Source organism: Nilaparvata lugens, chromosome 9 (assembly GCF_014356525.2).
Source record: "Nilaparvata lugens isolate BPH chromosome 9, ASM1435652v1, whole genome shotgun sequence".
NCBI lineage: Eukaryota > Metazoa > Arthropoda > Insecta > Hemiptera > Delphacidae > Nilaparvata > Nilaparvata lugens.
This window is the reverse complement of record NC_052512.1, coordinates 2,476,130-2,502,386: the sequence shown is the minus strand read 5'-3', so window position 1 is coordinate 2,502,386 and position 26,257 is coordinate 2,476,130. Positions and strand designations below refer to the sequence as shown.

The 26,257-nt window shown below is 34.1% G+C and overlaps 1 protein-coding gene across 1 annotated transcript in view; it reads right to left on the bottom strand.

Moving 5' to 3' along the window:
• Positions 1 to 10,210: 10,210 nt before the first annotated feature.
• LOC120353001 (sodium channel protein Nach-like) overlaps positions 10,211 to 26,257 on the bottom strand; it is a 56,918-nt gene continuing 40,871 nt past the window's right edge. Inside the window, exons 6-7 of the mRNA XM_039435392.1 lie at positions 13,841 to 13,938; positions 10,211 to 10,578 (exon numbers count right to left, since the gene is read on the bottom strand). Coding sequence (XP_039291326.1) covers positions 10,361 to 10,578; positions 13,841 to 13,938 — 316 coding nt within the window. The 3' untranslated portion in view covers positions 10,211 to 10,360. The remainder of the gene's footprint in view (positions 10,579 to 13,840; positions 13,939 to 26,257) is intronic.

The window sequence follows — 26,257 nt, the reverse complement described above, 5'->3', positions numbered from 1 at the left end:
GAAATATCTCTATTATAAATACAAAAAAATTGTTAAACGGTTACTGCTAAAGCTATTTACGGGTATCTTAGATGGCTAACAGAGGCATATAAAATAATTCTTTGTCCCGGTTGCACAACAGCCGGTTAAATTTTAACCGTGAATAATTCCACGAGAACCAATCAGTGAAGCCGTCTTCAAAAACGCCTTCTCTGATTGGTTCTCGTGAAATTAATCACGGTTGTGCAACCGACACTTCAACTTCTAAATGAAAGCTACAAAATCTCAGTTGTAATGTATGTTTCAATAGATCGAATATTATGTATTATTTTCTATCTCATAAAGTTATGAATATCTATATTCATTAACTGAGTATGTCTATTAATGTGTGATATTTCTTAATTTATTTTCAACATTTTATTTAATTGATATAAACTTGGTTAATTCAGCTTCAAGAATGAATTCGACCAATACAATTTAAACTGTAGGCTTTGTAATAGTCATTCAAAGTTTTTGAAAATACAATTTTAAAGAATCGAGCGATTGATTGGTTCAAGCTATTCAACCATTATTTTACTGAAAAATTGTTTGAAATTATTCTCCATTCAAGATGAAAACCTGGTGTTTGTTAGTATCATGATTTAAAGAACCGTTTCCTCATACATTTGGCTAATACAAGTCAGAAAATCTGAAAGGATTTCTCTTCCAATAAAAGCCATAAGAGTGAATACATTTTGGCTCCTTCAATTAAATCTGAAAGATGATCAGCCGGAAAACGTGGAGGTTTTCTACTTTCTATTTCGAATACATTCTTGAGATTATATTAACTGCAGTTTACTTGGTAAACAGAATCGAATGCCTTTTATTAACATACATACAAATGAACTAACAACTAGGAATAATTACCTACAAATTCAGTACAAATTACATGCTTTTGCATATCGTTTGAAGTGACAGCAATAAACATCTGTATCCTATTGATTGTTGTAAATTTATCAAAATAAGGAAATATTTTATAGTTTCTGATTAGTATCATGCGTATATGAAGTATTTATTGTCTCTATAAATAGACCTTTCTATTAAGAAAAATGCCTTAGCAAAAGATATCATTGTGCAATGCCTAAAAGCTTATCATATTGTACCTTATAGTCTTAAATATTTGCTAATCTCAGTGAAATATTGGAAATTGTTTGTTCTGGTCCATTTTAGTATAGTGTAGTAACATCACATTTTAATGTAGAAATGTTGTCTTAGAACTTGAGTAGTAGTTGATGGCTATCGGAACATCCCTATATTACCTAACGCTAAATTTATTAGATCTCCTCCTGTATAATGAAGATTTATCTATTGTATGTAATAAATTGCCCTACTCCCTTAGAGCGTTACGTAATTGTGGGATGTTCCGATGCTGAATACTCTATTATTGATTCCAGTTTGAGAAAGAATCTAATTAGTGGTGGTTTGACTATTTTTCTTGGCCTGTAATGGAGGATGGACTGATGAGTCTCTAATATGCAGTAACGTTTTTATAATTATTTTCCATCAATTTGGATTTTTTAGACCAATAATTTTAAACTTCTCTACAATTCAGATATTTTATCTTTGGATTTGTGGCCTTCTTCCTTTATTTTTTATTGAACTGGTTTGAAATAACTGGTTGAAATTCTCGAAAGCAATAAAATATGTCCATTGTTCCGCCTTGATATAGTTGTTTCTAATAGAAGTGTCTTTTAAGTACATAGCATGTACATTAGAAATGCATAATTGTGGCTTATATTGGTGTTTAATGTCTTAGAATCATTATTGAATAGTGGCATCAAGTGTATTTCAAAATGTTATCAATTTGTTATTTTATGAAGTACAACTCATTTAGAATATCTGAATTCACTTTCATAAAAATGCATTTGACTTTCTCTATAGAGTAGGCCTACTCCATAATCATCAATTGCATTGATAGTTATAAGAGATCCTTGTCAACCAAGCAACTACATCAGTTGATACAGTTTATCATATTGGGATTATACTTATGTCGATACAAATATGTATCTAAAAATTTGGCAATAAGCTTATTCGCTTAATACTAATTTAAACTAAGATTATCCCAACCTATTCAGCCTTGAAGCATTACATTTCCTATTCATTGTTGGTTTGAATTTGAACCATGACTTAATACGAATATAAGCTGCGTTTACACCAACGCTATTAACAAAATTTTAATAGCTTAATCCTTATAGATTCTATTAGATTGAACGGAACTTGTCAAACACATATGTTAATCATGTGTATGATAAGAGTTATGTTCAATCTAATAGAATCTATAAGGATTAAATTATCAACATTTTGTTAATAACTTTGGTTTAAACGCAGCTTTATATTTGCTGATAACTAGATTCGAGTGTGAGAATCTGACAAAGTATTCATGGACCTTGAAGACGTTTATCAGTAATAATTTTCATGAATGCAACTCTTAAGGTGCGTACAGATTTACGTGCCGCGAACATGAGCAATTCACTTTTAATCAGCTGATGCCAAGCTTTTTATATCTGTATCTTACCGTTTCTATAAAAACAGATATAGTCAGCTGATTGAAAGTGGATTGCTCATGTTCGCGGTACATAAAATTATAACTGTACGCACCTTTAAAAATATTCTTGAAGCTCTACAATATAGGGTGTTTCTAAATGAATGACACAATTACAAATATTTTTGTTTATTATGAGAAAAGACTTTACATTGACATATCACATACTAATTATTCATTTATTCGAAAAATAGTGTAATTTATAAAAATGTTTAATAAATGTTCAATATATCCCACATAGAATTTCCTAGAAGTGGATAGATCAGTTGGTGGATTTGGCCCCAGGTATGATAGGCTATCTGGTCTTTTTTCCTGGACAACTTCTGTTTCTCTGTTGAACACGAAAAGCCATCGGCTGTCTAAAAATGATTGTTAAGTTACTTTTTGTTTAAATAAAAATACTAAGAAATTGTAAAAAAACACAGATATTGATAGAAAGACCGGCTTCGGTTGTTACACCATTGTCAATCTCTGATAAACTCGTTTTTAACTATCAATAGAATCTGTGGTTTTGACAATTTCTTAGTCTTTTTATTATAAGAAACTTGACTTTTTATTTCCCAATTTGGTATATCACTACCACGCACCACATTCAAAGAAGACTGGAACTAAAAGAAAGACGTAGGCCTAGTGGTAAGAAAACAATTGGTCTCCATTTCACAAAATTAGCTTGAGTTATACCGTATTCAAACCTATGTTACCTTTACAACAGAAAGTTCTGTTACTTCTTGATATTGACAAATAGTATCAATTTTAGTCACTTCGAAGACAGAAAACATCTTACAAACAGTTTTGGATTGCCAAGTTTATGTGGATTTTTGGAGGACATATTGAATACTTTTGATGCATTTTTCGAGAATATTTAAGTAAAGATATGTTGATGCTGAGCCATTTTTTCATTATAATGAATCTATCTGAAATTGGTTAATTCACTCTGAAATACTCTGTATTGATTCATGCTGCATTTATGAGGCCATGTTTGTAATTATTAGTAAATTATGAAATAATGTATCAAGAGCTGGTTTGTGCCTAGTTGATGGTTGGTGTTTAAAACTGTATACTGTATATTATAAAAAGCTGTAGTCAGAAATAATTATTCTATTTTTGTTGTAAATGTGTAAAAGTTCACATGGTTTTCATTCAGAAATAATCCTTTATTATAATTCTGTTCTTTCAATTATTATTTTTGACGATACAATTCAATTACAAATGAAAGCTGAAATGGAAGTACACTGTATTTTTGGTTGAAAGTCATACTACCATAGATATGAATTGATATTTCTATAAGTTTTTCCTGTTAAAAAAGCACAGTCCCATTAGTACAGTTAAACCTCAATAATCTATTGCTTATGGGAACAGAGGCCGGAACAGTATAAAGGACGGATTATGGGTTCCACTAGTTTTATTCCCATGAAAACTCCATAAATTATAAGGAAACAATTATAAAAAAGTGAGTGGATTAAAAAAAAACGACTGGATATCCAAAAAGTTTGAATTATTCAAATTATATCAATAAAGATATAGTGTCCATTTGGGAAATATCCATCTATTTTCTTTTACTAGACCTTAAAATACATTACAAATGGTATAACAATTTCTTATTCAATTCTAAAATTATTTTTATCGTTGTATCCCAATGATGAGCCTATCATTCCTAACGTCTTCCTCAGAAAATCATATTGATTTCTGTTTGAGGTTTCTTAATTTAGCAATTTACTAGTAGGCCTATACAACTAACCAAAATTTGAAAAAAATCGTTGAATTGTGACTTTTCAAGTATAAGTACTCATTGCTCATTTAGGTTGATTTTCAATTTTAATTCAAGCTCATTCAAAATATACTTTTTATACGTATTCAAAGTTTTTCACTATTTTGTGAAATAATCTATCCATGTTCTAAACTAAATCTTGCTGAATAGGTTGTTTCATCATTCATATTATTTTAGGCTTCCCTTGGAATTTTTTAGTGAATATAATGTGACTCCCAGGGAAATTATTCAATTCAATTTGCTGCCAAAACATCACAAATAATATAGATTGTGTATTTTTCCATGCACAACGATCACATTCATTTCTCTAAAGTATAGAATAACATACAAATGAAATAGGCTATAGTAGTTTTGATAGTTGCCAATTCAGTGTAAGGGACCGTACCTGTTAATTCTTTAATACTCTGTTGAATTCAAAAATTTGACCGTTTTAAAAATTATGATGCTTGAAAAATGGTTTATTATTCATTCGTAATTTATTATGTAATGACTGTACCATCTGTATAATCTATGTTTATCTAGGGCATCCAACATTGAAGTAATCATTGATAATTCCTCCCTAATCAGCACGCAGTATATGTTTTAAGAGGATATCATCCTCAAGTGAAGAAAAATAGTATGTTGTAAATATACAGAATACCACAATAATATTGAAGAAGAGCTTTGAATATTCCTCAGATACACGAACATGGAGTTCCGAGTCTTTAAATTTAATAAAGGAATCTGTAGATGTAGCTTATGTTCTTATTTTTTAACCTTTGTATATTATGTTTATTTTCAAACTCTTTGAAGTTACCCTTTAAAATATCATGTTGAATTCTTTGTTTGTTTTCGTTCCTGGTTCTATCCCTACTCTGTTTTCATATCAATTCCTAAAGATTTTCTCTTTCCCAATAATGTTGAGGCCCAAATTAATTGTAACACAAAATTCATATCAATCTTGAATGATTATTGTCCATGACAATTCATGCTCTAATTTAAATAATTATTATAATTTCCATGTTTTATCTTGTATCCCACTCTCCGTCATTTTAATGAAACTAAACCGTCTTTATAAATTCCGTTGAAAATTGTTGAAGATACTGTCCTATTTATGATTGTAATATTATATATCTTGTATACTCTAAGATAAAGTCACTTGAAGCTGTTACTTATCCTTGCCATTGATCCAAAACTAACACTAGAATAACCTAGAAGAAGAGTGTGTATAGAATGATTGTGATTAGCCTTCTTTTTATATAAATAGTGAGGAGAATATTGTGTACATTATGACTTGTTAGTGGAGATAATTTATTTCTTGTAATATTAATAATACATTACCCTAAAGATTGACTTCTGTATAATGATGATTACCTACCCTAGGCTTGATTATCCAATTAATATAAATATGTTCGTTAGAGGTTGTACTTTAAATAATTTGAAGTACCGGTATGTAGATTAACATTATTTCTATTTTTTAAATTATTGTCATCATCAACTTGCTTTCACCATTATTATTATTATTATTGTTTACTGTAATATTGATTATGTATTATTTGCTACAGTAAAAATTGTTGATAATATTTATAATTACTATTATCATTTTGTATTGTTACGATTCAATTACGCAATTTTTAAACGTGAGAAAAAAAGACAGAAGCTCAATTTTCTTATTGTAAATGTTGAATAATTTTAATTACTACGATTCCGACTTCTACTACAACTATTTGGTAAAAACTAGGATTATTTTAAGGTGCAGTCTATTGTTTGTACAGAAAGACGGTATTAAATTTGTCTTCATTCTATGAGAGGAGGAAATCGAACCGTTTAGTGAAATGTTATGTTTGTGAATTTAGTGAGTGATTCAAGATCTTTTAGTTCTTGGTTGTAGAATGTGACATATTTGTAAATATATAAAAATATTGTTTTATCGTTACAAAATAATTATTGTTTTTTGTTTTCTTCTGCTGTCAAAATTTCAATCAAGATCTGTCTGTAGACCTATGTTTCAAATCTCAAGCAGTTTCAGTGTGATTTCATTACAACATCACTTATTGTATCCAAACATTAATTATATCGTTGTACTTTATGATTTTCATTGATTTTTATTAGGCTGCAAAATTAGTTATTGTGCTTATAATTCAGTAAAAACTTTCTGTCATTCAGAATGAATAAAAAAATCTTGAACGCAATCAAGAGATTCTGTTTGTGCTTCAATTAGAAAAATCGAATCATAATCTAAAAATTGTGATTGTAATTAAATACTTGAATAATGTATTCAGATTGAGCATATTATTATGGAAGTATAGCTTTTGGAAAATACAATAACAATCTTAAACTAATACTTGCAAATTTTTCTTAAAATACGTAAAGCCGAAACAAATTGTTGTTATTTATGAATTCTAATAGCTTTTGACTATTCCAGTCTTGTATGACATTTTCCCAATCTCAAAATTCCATAATTATGCATTGAAAATATTGTAATGATAATAACTTAAATCATATTATTTTTAACGTTTCTTATCTAGGATATAACTCGGCTTTTCACCATTATATCTACATGACACCTTATTTGTGAAAATTCATTCTTCATCAGCAATAATAAATTATTGGAGACTCAATTCTACAAAAATCATTAACGTCTATAATATTGCATCTTGAGAACATCTGAATTCTTTATTTCTTTTTCTCTATTTTTTTCTCAAGGGAAGTTGAATTGAACTTTTCCTTTCAAAACAACTTAGTTGATTAAGTCCCAAACTATTTTTTTATTTGAAAAAAAGTTTTTATGGCCAAACAAGAAACAGTTGAAATATTATCACGAACTGCTTGGGAAATTCTCTAAATTAATAAAACCATGTTAGCTGAATATATTGAACTTTTAATCCGATAACATATCGTATTTTATGATGATACAAAGTTATTTGTCACATTATCATTCATCAAATTAAATATGTAAATGAAAGGCTGAATGAGTGAAATCGATTTTGATTTGAATATAATAGAGAAATATTCCAAAACAAGGTGACTATCCTGAACAATGCATCAATTGATGGTTGATAAAATGAGAAGAAACAAATAATTGATAAATGATATAATATATAACTTTGAAAAAAATGCATGCGAAATGCAAAAAAACTATGTACACATTATACATAATAACAAAAAATTAAAAATTTGAATACAAAAAATTAGAAAAAAAAATAAATCCTATATCAGATGAGCATTGAAATACGTTTTGTCATTTTCATTGAGAACCTCTTCCTCTTTTTGTTAATAAATTTGTAAAAAATAGTGTTTTTCCAATGGAAAAGGACCCAGAAATCCCATTATTTTTTCGTTGTTACCGAGGTAAATAGCACCATTTACACGTGGTACAAATTTTGAAAATCCTAGATGGTTTGAGTGAAATAGTTTTTGTTGAAGTGAGATTGATTTGAAACTGTCAGTATTCCTCATGAATATCATGGATGCTCCCCATTCAACTAATGCTGACAGTTTAATAAAAGGTGAATCTTACTACAGTGAGGTACACGTTATAGTGACACCATTTTACTGACATTGATGTTGCTATCCTTGTCTATCATTCAACAAAACTGATAGCGCTATCTCTTTCTTGCTTTGCTCTGTTGCCAGATCGTCTTTTAACAATGTAGAATTAATAATTAATCGACAAAATGTTTCATCTTAATTATGAAAATTCAACTGGATTGCTAAAGTAGTAGCTATTTAAACTGGATATTCAAAACCTACTCTATTAAATAGTGGGGTCCACGGTATAATGGCAGTGGAGAAGGGAGGAGAAAATCGTTGCCGATCCACGTCTTGTCAATGCCTTCTATAGACGATATCTGTTACAGGTTTATTGATGTAATTTCAACTGTTCATTCTCGTTTAAAATATTCAATTATATTTTATTAAGCAAGAAATGATGTTTTTCAATAATTCTATAATGAATTTTCATAATTAAGATGAAATATTTTGTTGATTAATTATTAATTCTACATTGTTGAAAGACGATCTGGCAACAAAGCAAATCGAGAAAGATATAGCGCTATCTGCTTTGTTGCATGTTAGACAAGGATGGCAACACTTTTGTCAATCCTCCACTGCCATTATAACGTGGACCTCACTATAGAACATGGTACGCCATAGTGGAGTAGGTTTTCAAGCCACTTTGAAAGCCACTTTCAAAAATGCAAGCTATGACATTTGAGAATGACTTTCGAAAGTTGAAACATCTCATGCACTAATGAATGAAGTATCAGAGAGTACTGGATAATATCTTTATTTTATTCAAATTCATGAATTTGAATTGAAGCTGCAGAATAATCACAAATAGTGCAATAGTGCAACCTTGTTTAGGTTGGCAGAAAGTTGAGGATCGATTATCACCCTTCATATTGAAGCTATAATGAAATAAATCATTCAAATTTATGAATTTACCATTTACCGCCAGAAGAAATAATATTCTAATAATAGATACTATACTCGATAATGTCTGACTATTGCGAAACAGGACGTGTCCTGCACGATCAATATGTCAGTCGAGAGGCAATGATATTTCAATTTTCACTCTTCATTTTCCAATTTTTACTCTAATTTCTTGGTGAGAATGCTTATGAGGATTCTTCATTCAATTTTAACTCTTCATTTCCCAATTTTTACTCTAATTTATTGGTGAGAATGATTATGAGGATTCTTCATTCAATTTTAACTCTTCATTTCCCAAAAACCATTTCTCATTATATCAATTTACACACAGAAAACACACAGAAATACATGTAGAAGACGCATTACAAGAAATTTCTGAAACTAACAATTGTATGTAATTATAGTAAACTATCTTAATATTTTCTGTAGTTGATGTAGTAGTTTCAGTTTTTTTTTTTTGCAAAAATTGAACATTTATTCATTAAAAGCAAACTACACTGCCCTGTTTTTCTTTAATGGCGTAATGCAATAGAGAAATATACAATTTAGTAGATTTCTCATGGTTTCAACTGTTAGCTCAATCCACTCTTTGACGTGGTTCTTTTTGTTGTTAGTGCCAAGTTCGCAACACGGTGCTTTACGGCCAGAGATTATAGAGTGTAATTTACATTCTATAATTGATTCAGTAGCTTATTTTCAGAAAAAAATAGCAATCTTGAAACAATACATGCAGTTTCAGTTCACCGCAGTCAATAGAGCGGGGAATTGTCAAATTTTGCAAATTGTCCTTAGAATACGGAATCAAATTGTGTTATTTATGAATTGATATGAATTCTATAATAGCTATTTATAGTTGGACTATTATAATTACATTATTATTATTATTAATATGAGCATATGGCTTGGATTGTGGGGAGTCCCGTAGGAAGTTCCACCTCGCCGACATTACATCAATCTTCTCCCACCTTATCTTAATCTCCTCAATCTTATTTTACAGCACTAGGGGCATACATTTTTTGTCATAGTCATTCAATTTCAGATGTTTTCCATGCATGAAATCAATCCGGTAAACAGCTGTTTGCAGAACAAATAAACATATGATCTCATTACAGCATACTCTACTGTAATGAAACCATAATATGTTTTCTTTACAGTCGAATATGTTTCCCAGTTCCGAAACAGGAACAGCAAAACTATTACAAAAAAACCACCTTCAGCGCTGCAGTGGGAAGTTTTGTCAACTTCCACAAAATTACTGAATCAGAATTCGTAAACTAGGTTATGTTTATAGAATGCATGTAGTCAGAACTTCAGAACAAGCAGGTAATGTTTTCTAATTCTCAATTATTCTTCTTTAGATTATTATGACATAGAATAGTGTATGTTACTTGGACGTGAATGTCTTTTGCAGTGCTCAAAAGAAATACTAGTCTCTGCTAACGCCTCGACTAGAAACATCATTATCGCCTGTGAAAGGTCCCTTCCCGTCCATGTGACGTAAGATGGCCTGGTCAGAAAACAATCACTTTCGGCCTCCATATGACGCACGAAAACCAGCTCATTACATCCAAGTGGGCGAAAAACAATTAAAGGATCTTTTGATAAGTGTGTGATGCAATTCAATCAATGTTAGCTAATATTTCATCCCAGTAGATGGTGCCTTCCTTTGTGCCCTCACATATCTCCTCTAGATCGAGTCCAGTCTTCTTTTTGGCTGGCTTGGGCTGCTCATTCATCCATAGATCGTTGTAAAGCCTCAATGTGAAGAAGTAAATCACTTCCACAATACTCATCAGACTTGCACCCAGAAACATCGAGATATGTCCCAGTACAATATCTGCAACAAGAAAACTAGTAGTTCTGGGAACAATAGACCTCACGCAGTTTTCTCTCATCCACAAGTATGTGGTGTCACCTGTTTGAAATGTTAAGGAACTCAGTTCACGTTTGAATTTGCATTCCATATGATAATTTAACCAGTTCCGTGATAATATTCCAATCTGATGAAAATATTTCTCAAGCATTTGAAAATTATTTATTTTAATAAAAAATATTATAATTGCTTCAGCATTATTTAGTTCATTTAATTATTCTTTATTTTAATTTTAATCACCTATGAAATTTGTTTTTCCACATGTGGGAATATTGATACTGATGTGCACGCATAATATTACTACCATTACTGCAAAACAAAATATTCTTTATTATGATTGAAACTGTAAAGCTGCGTTTATACCAAAGTTAATAACTTAATCCTTATAGATTCTATAAGATTGATCATAACATATCATACACATATGTCTATCATGTGTATGATAAGTTATGTTCAATCTAATAGAATCTATAAGGATAAAACTATTAACATTGGTGTAAACGCAGCTTTAGTACATCATCAAATTGATAGGGAGAGAAAAAATAAGGTAACCTTGTGCTATTCCTCTTCCAAATTTAGATAAGGTTACACATAGTCCAAAATAGGTTAAATAGGTAATGTTGAAACCATACACCTTATTGACCTAACGCAGTGAGGTGTATGTTTGAACTAGTATTTTCTTTCGTCTGTTTGTATGTATGTAATGCATTTACGGTCGAACGCGTCGATAGAATTCGATGAGATTTGGCAGGAATATTCCTTTTTCAACTGCGCGTCGATGTATACACAGGGCTATTTTGAAATTTTGCATTTTAAGGATAATATGAAAGGAGAAGGAATTTCCCCCATACTCCGATCTCACTATTATAATAATTATCATTTACTCTGAAGATAGGATTAATCAAACTATAGAATTATTCATAATTAATCAGCTGACAAGTGGATTATCCATTGCATGTATTACATAGATGTTTGGAGAAGCCGTGTCTATTTCTACTAGTAGTTCTGTGAACAGTAGACCTCACGCAGTTTTCTCATCCACAAGTATCCGGCGTCACCTGTTCTCCAAAATAATAATTAGAAACCAACAGTTTCTGGGTTATTCAAGAAACAACATTTTAAATGGCCGCCATTTTGTTTTATGAATTTGAAAAATTATCATATTTTTTGTAGCTTTGTCTAGTTGTTATAAATGATTGTGCAATGTTTTAATTTTGAATGTTCAACCATTCATCATCATCCACAGCTCTACAATCCAAAACGGATCTTGGCCTCCTCCAGCAATCGCCTCCATTCTACTCTGTCCATGGCAGCTCGTCTCCAATTTCTTACACAAAGCCTTCTTGCATCTTCAGTGACTGAGTCCATCCATCTCAGTCTTGGTCGACCAGTGCGTCTTCTTCCTTCCATGTTGTAATTCATAATTCTTTTAGGCGGATATGAGTCTTCAGCTCTTTCAACATGGCCTTTAGAAAAAATAATAAGTGAAAAAGCAAAATGGCCGCTGTGTGAGTAACTGAAGACTTCCGGACAATTTAAATATGATATTCAGATATGTTTCTCACCCAGGAACAATGCGTTTGGCCGTAAATGCGTGACAGAAGAAAATCCGAGTTAAAATATAGACCTCCCTACGTTCGGTCTTATATATATAACGTTGCACATGGTCTCATTTTTGGGAAACTTGCTTAAGGACATTAAAAGGATAATAACTATTCATCCTTGGAAAAACAGCTGATAATTTCGTCGTCTGTCAATAATGGAAGATGCGGGTTCCTGTGTGGGAGTGAGACAGAATTATGTTCAGCTGTTGAACTATTGCAATCAATTTGCTGTTCTCACAAGATAACACGAGATAGTCCAGTCACTATTATGCATTGGTGCATGCAATTTATATTGTAGTTCTGATATTAATATATTATTTGGGTACATAAGAGAAGTCCAGAACCGATTTCTTCATGCAAAATTTCCTTGTGCTAGATACAGAGTGGACCAAAAACCTCGTATTTTCGGCTCATTTTCCAGTTTTCAGCTATTTCTGCTAAATCTTGTTATCGGACAGAAAAATTTGCTCTCGCCCTATTTTAATATTATAAAATTCAGAATAAAATGAGATCATTCGGAATGCATATGAGTTAGAGCGCTCTACCTAATCTCAGATTGTAGAGCACAAAAATACGCCCAGAGGGATTTTGAATTGTACGTCTAAATGGTAACAATCGGAAGATATTGTTGATCAAAAACTAAAATTCATCATAATTAATTTTTCCTTCAAATTTCACTCATTTTTGAAAAATCATAATTCAGTACTCATTGGAGATAGAGAGTTCCGAATGATCTCATTTTATTCAAAATTTTATAATCTTGAAAAAAGGCGAGTGCAAATTTTTCTGTTCGATAACGAGATTTGGCAGAAATAGCTGAAAACTGGAAAATGAACCGAAAATACGAGGTTTTTGGTCCACTCTGTACCGTATCTAGCACAAGGAAATTTTGCATGAAATTTTCTGGACTTCTCTTAATATTGTATTATTTGTACCCAAATAATATATTAAATAATCAGAACTACAATATAAATTGCAAGCACACCCCCTTTTTTATGTCTATATTGACTGGACTAAGAAGTATTATCTGGCAATAATTTTATTGATTAATATCGACTTGATCTTGATCAACATAATCTGATTTGTTGACATGACCAACGATATGATCACAAACAAGATCCATTATTTTTTTATTTAAAGTAAAGTACCTATATCAAAATTTTCAAAGTTAATCATTATTTTACAGTTTTACATGATTAGTGAGTGTTATTTTGTTATTAAATCTGGTTTGTAAAAAATCTAATTCCGAACTCTTCTGTTTTCAAATGTTTGGGCTGAAAATTGGAATTTAAAAGTGTATGGAACATAACCTACTTTTTGGACTACCGTATTTATAGTGTGTACATCAAAATTTGGGGAAGAAACAGTTTTGGGCTGTGCATGTTAGTCCTTCCCCCAATCAAATGAAAAAATTGTGTTCTGTGTATCAATATATATTATAAACTATCCTTCTATGCTTTTGTACTCCGGAGCGAAGCTCAGTTGGTCCAATATTGAGAATAAAGTTGTGATGTGATATGTAATAGGCCTAAGCCTCAACTGAGCTGATGTGGTTTATAATCAATAGGCTAAGCCTACTATTTTAGATTGAAAATGTTGGAATGAGTGGTCAAGCTACTCACACATTAGTCTTGAAAATGGGTAATCTGGCGATCTCTTGATCAAGGTTACTTTTTCTCCCTTGAAAAATACAAGAATATGAGATTCTTTTTCTTCAGAGCTGAAAATATAAGGTTCCATAAGACAACACAGTACCGTATCGTAAGTGTAACGTTTCATGCAAGCATGAGAGAACTATATTTAATTTATGAATAGGAATGGAGAAATAATGGATTGATTGATAAAATAAAATGAAAATTAGAAATTAACATGCACGGAATAGGTTTGAAGCAACAACTGGAAGGCACGAAAAAGGTGATGTGATTGAATAGTTATTTGTGTGACTAGTCCGCAAAGTGACTCTAGCTGCTGCACCGAAAGAAACGTTTTCTTGATTGGTTTGAGCGCAGCAAAGGAACTTTGCGCACGTATTACACATTAAAGTTTTCCTACAGTTACCATTGAATTTAAAAAAGTGGTATTAGTGTAAAATGTCATTAAGTGCACAAAGGGTAAAAATATAGTTCACTAAATTACTATTGTACTATTACAAGTACTATTACTATATAGTTCATCAAATGTTTGTCTGTGTAATTTTGTAGTATTTTTTTGCTTTATGTTGCAATCATTTCACATTAATAATGCTCAGAAGTTGGTGTGAATAACCATAGTTGTGATATTTTAAAGTTATCTCAAACTTGATTATTTTGATATCTCATCTACAGGAGAATGAGTCACCATTTTGAATGTGAAAACTGAGTTACGGTACATCAAAAAGGCCTATAAATTTCAGTCACAGGTTAATCCATATAAGCTTATTCATATACAAGAATATAATGATAATTAATTTTGACACTTTATTAATTTTTAATATGAATATAGTAGTTCTTTTATAATTTTCAACCTAAATTTTTTTCAACCCAAATTAAATTAAATATATAATCATTTTAGAATCAATCAATTCAATTCAAATAATAATCCTATACTATTAAACGAGATATATCCTATACTATTAAACGAGCAACTTCTGTTTATATGTTCATATATCTGTAGGCTATATGTGACCGGATCAAGAAAACGGCTCTAACGATTCTCACGAAATTTGGAACAAAGTAGGTTTATGATATGAAAATTAGATTGCACTAGGTCTCAACCCTGGGTTAACTCGCTGAAGGACATTAAATACGTCCTTGGAAAAACAGCTGGAAATTTTATCGTCTGTCTATACCGTAATGGAAGTGAGTGAACGAGTGCATGTGTGGGGTCATTCAGCTGATCTCATGAGAAGAAAAATTCAGAAAAACTCATTTTCGTTTATTTCTCTTTTTTTAGATAAATTTTTACTTCAGAAAGTCCAAAATAGTAACTATATGCTGTTAGTGTAGAATAGTACATAGTATATTAACAAATATTGGTTGAGTTCAAAGCCACTGGTCGGTGAGTGAACGACGAGACCGGTGAGTGAACGTGGCTCTGCACGAAGCACTATTTGGTCGTTGAACAATGCATAGACTCACATGCAGCGCTAGTATACTTGGAATTGAAATCGGCCATTGAGATTGTCTCCATCTAAAAGATTATTACATACTAAAGATCTTGATGATTTTTGTAATCTATAATATTACAAAAATATATATTTTTTCATATCTCGCGCTAAAATACCTCAATGGCAGCCTCAAGTAAGAGATTATTTTAAGTAAAGTAAGTATTTCAAGTAAGAGATAGCAATGGGAAGGCATAGGTATTGTGCGTTTATACCTCTCCAAGGTCTTTGGTTCAACTGATAAGAAAAAAATACGTCATATCCAGTTCGTTCACTGATCAACTCATCATACTTTTCTAACCGATGGAAAAGAATGTAGAGTAGCTGAAAGTAAACAGGCATGGCTGAATACAAGGTTGTTTACAATCATAATGGACTTCATTATAATGTATAGAGGGAGAGGGTTTTATTAAAATGGAAAAATACTTAGGAATAATATTAAAATTGAACATTCTATTTCTATAAATGTTTTCAATATTAGGAGTAACTTTTTTATTTGATGTCCTACCTTAAATTTTCTGTATCCTAGATGATGGTGAGAACTGAGGAGAGCAAGCAAGAAACTGCGCACAAGTTCTTGTCACAGATGATGGTGATGTTAGTGCACTGATTTATTGATTGAGTAGCAATAGCAAATAATTTTCACTGCAATTTTGACAACCTTTCAACATCTTCGTTCTTCAGCAACTATGTCACATTCACATATTCATAGGAAGTTTATATATATGAGAGAAAAATCTAAATGAATTCAGCCAATCTAATTGTTAGAAACTGGAGAGAAAAATGAAAAACATTTTTAATTGAAACAGTAAAATCATTACATTAATGTCCTTCATTCATTGGAGAAAGAGAAATGTCAAAGTTGAATGTCAATCTTGATCTTTTTCTAATATTAAATTTTAAGTTTTCCTCACCTTCTCATCTTTTGGAAATGACGATGAAGTAAAATTAAAGCGTCAAGTGTTTCGTCACCGAGCCGGCTCCGGAGTTTATTACACATGTAACCTGCAGCAGAGAATACCCTCTCGGACTCCACACTGGTAGGAGGTATTGTTAAAAGATATTTGTAAACCAGCTCCAGATGATGTCCTTTCACTCCACCATTTTCGAAGAGGCTCATTTCTTTTCTCAACGTAGCATCTAAATTTTTATTCTGCGTTTCGGGATTAGCAGATATCATGCTCTTTTCAATCTTCGCTTCAAGAACAGATTTCAACATCGTAGTTGATAATTTCAATCTTTTCTCGGTCGATTCTTCATTTCGTTCTTGTTCACGTCTGTATTCAGCATCATTGTGCTCCGTCTCTGAATATTTTTTTTCGAGCTTCAATCTTTCAATACAATTTACAATCTGATTACAGATAGTCTTCTGTGTTGGAGTTGGGAAATTTTGTTCAATGAACTCAGATTCTACTTCATTTTTTTGCGGATTCTGAAGATATTTGAGTACACCAGACAATTCTACCTTACGTCTCTGTGCTACACGTTTCTGGAGAGCAATTTTCATTTTCTCTGAGAACCCTGTAGAAGAACAATCGGCTTCCAAATACGAAAACATGAACTTCATTGCTGCATCAGCAGTTATCAAATTGGCATCTTGCCTACAAAGAGCCTCAACAGTCAATTTGATCGGTGTGAGAACTTTAACAACTTCATGGATTACAGTGAACTCATCTTCAGTCAATTCAATACTTCTATTGAGATCAATCAATGCTTTTTTTATGGATGTTTTCAGGTGAACAAATCGTTCCAACATCGTCAACATCGAGTTCCACCGAGTTTTTACATCCAATAGTAGAGTGAGCTCTTTTCCTTCTTCTTCCCTAACATACTTTTGGAGAACTGTTTCATTTTTTGTTGGTGATCTTTTAAAGAATTTCACGATTTTACGAACTTTTGATATAATTGTATTGAGATTAAGATCAATTGTAATCTCAGCTGGACCGTCCGTATTTTCCTCTAAAAATGAAGACATTTCTGAGGAACGAATTTCAGTCTCTACTTGATCATAATCTTCTTCTTCTTCTTCTGACTCTGCATTTTCTGATTTTTCTTCATTTTGATTTTTCATAGAACGATCCTTTTCATAAAGAACATCGCAAACTGCTAGATGAATACCATGTGCAAAACACAGTTGATGTTCTGCATTGATTAGTTTTCCTACTCTGAGCATGACATTTGGGCCATCAGTAACAATAGCGACAATATCACTTTCCAATGACAGATGATACCTCTCCAGGAACACTTTAAGATGTTGCACGCAAGCTTCTGCAGTCAATGACCCTTTAATTTTCAACATTCCCAAGCTCCAGTTCTTACTAAGTCCATGAACATTGACATTCATATAACGTTTGTTGTTGGTTGATGTCCATTCATCGAATGATAAGCTGAACCTTTCACCAGATAATTTAAAGTCATTAATGCTTCTCATAACATCATTCCTTATCTTATCACTGAAGCCCACTACTCTATTCCTAATTGTAATGTGTGACGATGGTAAGTCCTTGTACCCCTTTGCGATGAGAAGAGTTCTCAAGTCTTGAGAAGTGATGAAGACACTGAATGGTAGACCATCTAAAGCTGTCATACGAGCCAAAACCTCATCCAAGGAGTCTTTTCCACTGCTGAAGTAGTCTTCAATTTTTCTTTTATTCTTGTCTTCACGTTTCGTGGGTTGACAGAAAGAAGAGACAGAAGTAGCAGCACTAGCTTGGTTTAATACTTTTTTATTATGCTTACTTAGCAAATGCGTGTGAAGACCTTTAGTTGATCCACCCAGAGTCTTGAGAACTGCCTTACACGATTTGCACTGAGCACTTTTTCCGTCCTTGGAAGTTAGAAAACTATTCCAAACTGATGACTCATCAGAGTCTTTTTTATGTACAACAAAAACATTTGTATCCTCCATCAGGACGGGATAGAGTTCACACTTTTATCACTTCAAATTGAATTAATATCACTAGAAATAATTATAGGCTATTAATAATAAAATAGAATACTTTTTGTAAGACCGGAAATGAGGAAATTTATTAATAAGACCGTTAGCGCGATACCGACCGAACAACGCGAAAGCTGAAGCACTACTGAATTAAATTAAGTAGAGCCAACTATATAAACTTCAACTAGATATTCTACTTATGATAGAAAAAGAGAAGAGGAATAATTAGACAGAAAGTGAATAGTTACTGCTTGTTTATTTCTGATTTCTGAATTATTTACAGAGTTCTAAGTGCATTTCAAGGAAATGATATTTACGCTATTGCAAATATTGCGCCGTCTAGACTGGTAATTTTGGTGCTGTGTAAACAGAAACAATCGTAAAAACATAACAACCAATTAACAACGATTCTGCGAATAATGTGAACCAATAATGCGAATTCTATTCAGCCAGTACAGAGTACAGTATATGTATATTATGTTTATGTGTATACAACTGTAGACTGTGCCTGTAGAATGAATTAGTCAAACACTTAAAAAATAAATTAGTTATGAAAAACACATATTCATCACCGTGAATGAGATTCTATATTGAATTGTTTTTGGAAAAACACAATAATTCACAATTTCAGGTTTTCCAATCCCGAAAATCCCGGGATTGAGGCTGAAAAATCCCGGGATAGTTAGGTATCAAAAATGGACCGGGATCCCGGGTTTCGGGATTCGGGATCCCGGGATTGACATCCCTAGTTCAGACGAGCTAGTAATCTGGTTGCCTTGTTTCCACACTGCTGAGGTCAAGTTCGCGCACTACCTGTGCTAGGCTTCGCCCTGCAAGGAGCCGTGCTTTTGCACTGTGAGCTGTGCTCTCACACTGCATGCCAGGCTTCTGCTCTGCATGCCATGCTTTCGCACTGCAAACCGTGCATTCACACTGCATGCCGTGCTCTTGCACTGCAGGCTGTGATTTTGCACTGCATGCTGTGCTTTCGCACTGCCGCGGTGCTTGCGCACCGTGAAGGTGTGCGTCTGCATGATGACAACCAGACACACAATGACTGATGTGTCATGCTTGCACACAACGTTGGGATGAGCTAGCAATCTGGTTGTCGTGGTTCCATACTGCTGAGCTCAAGCTCACGCACTACCTGTGCTGGGCTTTCACCCTGTGAGGAGCCATGCTTTTGCACTGCGTGTCATGCTTTCTCACTGAGTGCTGGGCTTCCACCCTGCAAAGAGCCGTGCTTTTGCACTGCGTGCCATGCTTTTGCACTGAGTGCTGGGTTTCCACCCTGAGTGCCATGTTTTCACACTGCGAGCCATGCTTTCACACTGCAAGCCATGCTTTCGCACTGCCTTACTTTGCCGTGCTTGCACACTGCTATGGCCGGGCTCATGCCCTGCGGGTGGCCATGCTCTCGCACTGCCTTACTTCACCATGCTTGCGCACTGCTATGGCCGGGCTCATGTCCTGCTGGTGGCCATGCTCTCGCACTGCCTTACTTCACTGTGCTTGCGCACTGCTATGGCCGGGCTCATGCCCTGCGGGTGGCCATGCTCTCGCACTGCCTTACTTCACCATGCTTGCGCACTGCTATGGCCGGGCTCATGCCCTGCGGGTGGCCATGCTCTCGCACTGCCTTACTTCACGGTGCTTGCACACTGCTAAGGCCGGGCTCATGCCTTGTGGGTGGCCATGCTCTCGCACTGCCTTACTTCGCCGTGCTTGCACACTGCTATGGCCGGGCTCATGCCCTGCGGGTGGCTGTGCTCTCGCACTGCTTTACTTCATCATGCATGCACACTGCTTTTATTTATTTATTTATTATTATTTCATCCACCGACCACCTGTAAAAGGGGTATAAGGATATGTCAATTTGTTAATCAAACAGCAACATGTTATCTATCTTCTTAAACCTCCATCTTGAGGTTTGTAAAAATCTTTATATTCCTCCACTGAGTAGGCACATATGGATAGAAGCTCTTTTTTCAATAAAAATCTGAAATCTTCACCTGATTTTTCTTTTATGTGAGATGGCAATAAGTTGTACATCCGGATACCTGAACTCCTTACCCCTCGCTCATACATAGTACTTCGGTGTGCATCATCTCTCAAATTATTTCTATATCTGGTTGAATGTTGGTGTAATGTTTCTCCTGTATTAAATTCATTTATGTGTTTTTTTTAAAAAGCAGATTTTTCCAAAATATATAAGCTAGGGAGTGGGAGAATTCCAAGTTTTTTAAAGTAGAGCCTACAAATAGTTTGGATAGACTCTCCTATCATCACCCTCAATGCCCACTTCTGTAGTCTAAACACCTCCACTAAACTGCTAGAATTAACCCAAAAAATAATTCATAGTTCAGAAGGGAGTGAAACAGGGCGAAATACACACTTTCAAGAGCCATCAAATTGAAACCGATCACCTGGTGACAAATGATTTTGTCGGAGAAGGCTTAGTTGTTGGAATTGTGCTAGACCCTGAGATCTGCGGATTTTTATCTGATAAATGATGTGATCCTACTTCTAGTGGTTTGAGGGTCTTGGAATAAAAAACATAGATATGCGGTTGACTGACTGCTCTTATAATAATGAGAATAATATAGAGAATATTACAAAATACATCTTTACATGGATAATCTAATAATCAATCTGTCTTTAAGAGACCGAATACACATGTCTTTAAGAGACCAAATACTCATGTCTTTAAGAGACCAAATACAATATGTCTTTAAGAGACCAAATACTCATGTCTTTAAGAGACCAAATTTACGGGGCACATCTGATATTGTAGTGGGGGTATCAAGTACTTATCTAAGATCTGTCGTCCTCGAGTCCAGTGTCCAAAGGGTGATGGATGAGGATGAAGGGTGATGGCCTCCAGGCATCGGGCTAGTGGCGTTAGATCGAAGATTGTCTTCAGAATATGAAGCTTCCCTGTATTTTATTTTATATCCATTATTAGTTTAGATTCCGTTTTATTGTAGTGACCATGCGAAAGTAACTCTAGATATGTTGCAAGACGAATAAGTAAATAATAGTAAAGTTGATCCATTTCTATCTCATAAGATCAATCCCGATGCATTGACTAAAGTTGAGTTGTTATTTGAATTAGAAATACTAGTTCAGGAAAAATCTGAAATGCTATCCCAAACGGTTGATAATTTGAGATCGCGGTTTAGACAAAAAATCTCTGATCTAGCTGAACGTAGATGTGTGGCATATGAAACATTGAAATCCCATAACACGATGAAGGAATTAAAGTCCCGCATTGATTATTTACTGGAAGAATGTGAATCGAGTGCAGATTTAGTAAAAAGAAAGATATTGTAAAGATCGAGTCAAAAATGATGTATTTCATTTCTCTACTGGAACAATCTCTGATAGTTTTCCCAACTATAATGCCTGATAAATAAATAAATAAATAAAGCCTTTATTGTTCCACTTCACAAATACAATTATACAATAACAAAATATGGAAAGAATATCCTCATAATTTACTTAATGAATTCTCTTCATAAATGAATATATATTTACAATTATTTAAATTGAGAATATAAGATACATTTTCTTTTGTCTTTTGTGGAAACCAAGCCCCTACTAGGCAAAGGCCTCTCCCAGGTCACACCATTTGTCTCGATCCGCCGCCAACTGCATCCACATTGCACTTGACGATGTCGTCTTGCCACCGGACTCGCTGTCTGCCGACTTTGCGTGTTCTGCCGACCGGCTGCCACAACGTCAGCCTCTTCGTCCACCTATCGTCGCTCAATCTGGCCACATGGCCCGCCTACTTCCACTTCAGACTCCACACCTTTCTCACCCAATCTTCTGATTTGGTTATGACTTGAACTTCAGTGTTCCGCACCTTATCAAATCTTTTGATATTTAGAATGCTGCGTTCCATGGATATTTCGGTGACTCCTATTTTTCTTAAAACACTTTGTTTACAAGCCCATGTCTGCGAGCTGTAGACCAGTGTAGTGAAAACACAGCTCCTTAGTATCTCCATTTTTGTACTTTCTTGAGTATGAATTTTAAAGCCCAATATTTACTCCAGGCGATCACACATCTCCGCTTCACTTCTCTCTCCGTCCTGTCACTGAATGAGATAAGCTGCCCAAGATAAATAGTCTTGTCCGCCCACCTTAGTGGACAACCATCCAATATAATAGCTTCTGATTTTCTATTTGTCATCAAATAGATTTTTGAGGGGTTTATAGAAAGGCCAGCTCGTCTACTAGCTGCTGACAGATCGGTGAGCATAACTTGCAGTTGTTGGGCCGATTTTGCAATGACTATGATGTCGTCTGCAAAGCGTAAATGACTCAAACATTCTCCTCTAATATTTATCCCGCATTTTTCCCATTTCAATTGTCGGAAAATTTCTTCCAAAGCAGCATTGAAGAGCATCGGCGAGAGTGGGTCACCCTGCTTAGCACCTCTCTGAATAAAGAAACTCTCTCCCGGTTTATCCAACAATAGTCTTGCTGTACTGCCATTGTAGAAATGTTTTATTATATTAACATATGTTGATGGGACTAATTGCGCTTGTAGAGTTGTGAACAGAAACTGGTGCTCCAAAGAATTGAACGCTTTTTTATAGTCAACGAAGGCTAAGTATACACCAACTTGGAACTCTTCGCATTTCTCAACAAGCTGATTGACACTCTGGAGATGATCCAACGTAGAGAAGTCACTTCGGAAACCTGCTTGTTCGATTGGCTGTTGTCGATCAAGTATTGGCTGTAGACGAATTTGAAGCATTTTCATGAAGAATTTCCCAAAACACGATGAAATACTAATGGGTCTGAAGTTGTTAATGTCGAACATGTCACCTTTTTTGAACAATAGTAGAATATCTGCTTCTTTCCTCTGTGAAGGCACTGACTGTTCCATGAGAATTCTATTGAATAGAGACAGGACCGTATCCTCTGACAACGAGTGCAGTGTTTTCAACATTTCATTTGATATTCTATCTCTTCCAGACATTGAATTATTCTTCAATGTTTTTGCAACTATCGTTAATTCAGCACTGCCCAGCAGAGATATATCATGGATGACGTCTTCGTGATTGCATGGAGACGTCACTCTCTCCTCCACATCACTTGAGTATAACTCTTTATAAAAAGCAGTGGCAGTAATAACAATACCTAGCCTACTCCGTTCTATCTTGCCTCTCTTATTTCTCATTCCTATCTTCCATTCTTTATTATCAAAGAGCTGTTGTCTCAATTTCTTCATCGATCCATTGCAATCCAGCACTGATTTGATCAAGTTGTCTTCATATGCTTTTGAGGTCTTTTCGTTCGCTGTATTTCACCAATTTGCAGATTATATTGAATTCAATTCTGTCTCGATCATTCTTATTATTCTTCCTTTTTAACGTTTCTCTTTCTAAAATCAGTTGTTTAGTTTCATTCGATATTTTCTTTGGTTTTATTTCAGTGACTGGTTCAAAGATATCTCTGAGATGAAATTCAAGTTGGGTATAACTTTCTTGTAAGTCAATTCCTCGCTGCTCCTTCCATTGGTGGATTCTTGTCTCAAAATCAGGCAACTCATTCAACTTCAATCTAGTTAATCTCGTCGTATTTCCATTAACTGGTGATTTTGGTCCCTTCCTGAAGTAATCCTTCGACAGTTCAACAGTTATCAGCCTATGATCAGTGGTGAAGCGTAGTTTTCCTGAAATGTTGAAATCCTTTATCGTGCCTTTATTTTGCGCCAAAACAAAATCTATCTCATTTTTCACCAGTTGATTAGGTGAAATCCAAGTCCACTTCCTGCTTTTCTTTTTTTTGAAAAATGTGTTCACTATTTTCAAGTCATGTTCTAAGCAAAACTCGACTAGTCTCTGTCCTGCGTTGTTTCTGACACCATAGCCGTATTTTCCAACTACGCGACTTTCACCAGCTTCTTGACTTCCAACTTGACTATTGAAGTCACCCAAGATCATATTCACGTACTTCCAATTCCTTTTTACATTATTCAAAGCAACCGATAGGGACTGGTAAAATGCTTCTCTATCTTCTTCCTCAGCTACTGATGTTGGAGCATATATTTGGAAAATATTCAATATTCTTCGACCCATTCTTAACTTGAGCATTACTAGTCTCTCAAATATTCCATTAAATTCTATTATTTTCGTCTTCAAATGTTCTCTGATCATAAAGCCAACACCTCTTTGACCTTCAGTCTTTCCAAAATGATAGAGGATGAATCCACTCCTTCTATGAATTATCTTCTCCGAATTTCTTCGCACTTCAGCCAAGCCTAGGATGTCGATTTTTGTTCTGCCATGGCCTCTTCTAGTTCCACCAGTCTCTCTTCTGTTTGCAATGTTCTCACGTTGAGTGTGCCTATTGTTAATCCTGGGAGGTATTGGTCGTTTTTCCCCTCGATGACTGGTATTTCTGGGGAAATGCTAATAGTTTTATTTGATTTAGTTGTAAAATCCTTTTTACTGTTTCTGTTGATTGGCCTGGTTTCTGTTGATTCCTATTCTTTCTTGTCCGAACTCCTCTGTTCCTCCTTATCTCGAAAATAACTATCGATTGATCCCTTCTTTCCTCCTGAACCTTTTTCCTTACCAACATTTTTTTCTGTCAACCCCGTCTCATCTGTTTGTTTAAATACTTTCGTTTGATGTTCTTCCTTCAGTGGAGAGACGCTAAGCTCACGTTTTTTGTTTCCTTTCTTGTTATCAATCACGACCAATTTGTCATACTTGATAATAGCGAATTTTCCGTCTTTTCTTGCTTCCAACACTTTCTCTCATAGGCTTTTCCTTATACGTTGAATTTCTTCCGGGAAGTCCTCTAATATGAATATTTTTGAGCCCTTCAGCTTTCTACTGTTTCTAAGGATTTCCATTCTTCTTCTTGTAGTAGTTTATGAGAGTAAAATAGGTCTGCTATGATCATTTCCTACACTTTTCCCTATTCTCCTCACGGAATCCACCTCTTTATCTTCTATCTGAACATTGAGCTTTTCTTTGAACAGATCTACAATTATGCCATGCAAATCCTTCCTATCGTCCTTCTCCACGCCGTGAATGATAAGATTTCTTTCTCTGACCTTTTTTTCTAACTGGTATATTTTCTCTTTCTGTTCATTCAAAGTAGAATTTATCTTAAATAGTTGATCCTTCATCATATTTCCTACTTTATCGGTTATTAAATCAAGTTTTTCATCAATTTCGATTCTCAGCTCCTCCTTTAAATTCGCTGTGAAATTGTCAAGAATACCGTTTAATTTTTCTGGATCCATCTGAGGTGATAATTGTTATACTAGGTCAGGCAAGTGATAAAGTATTATTTGGAGATCGAAGTGACACAATTTCTGAAGAGATAATAAACAATGGAGAATAATAACAAACAGACTGTCGATAATAACAGCTTGATAAGAGTCTCATCCGTTTATCAAGCTACGATGTAGTTTTTGTAGAATTCTTCTGTTGCTATTATCTGTAGCTGAAGGAACGGTTCTTAATCTTCTATATTCCACAACAGATAAGCATTGGCACTCATATTTCTCTAATTAACACCTAGATGGCGTTGTAGGTATGGAATATGCGCAAAGCATCCCTTGCTCTGATTCAGTCTCTTCTTGTAGTACAGGACAATTTTAAATTCGGCCGTTGGCACAACCGAAGATCAAAGTCCAATCCTATTAGTACTGTAATGCATCTAAATGTAACCGAAAACAATGGCTGAACACAGAAGCTAGTGACCAAGAATGGTTATGAGTTGCCTTTATTGTTTGTTACTCACGGGCTGAGTCCCCCAAAGTGATTTGCCTCTGTAATTCGTGAAGTATGATGTATATGACACTCATCAAGCACTAGAGAAACCCTGTTCAGGATCTTAATATCACTCTATTTAACATATAACTCAAGAACTAATTCACTACTTGCTGTTCAACTGCAACCTAATGCCTGATAAAAAAGTTTAATCC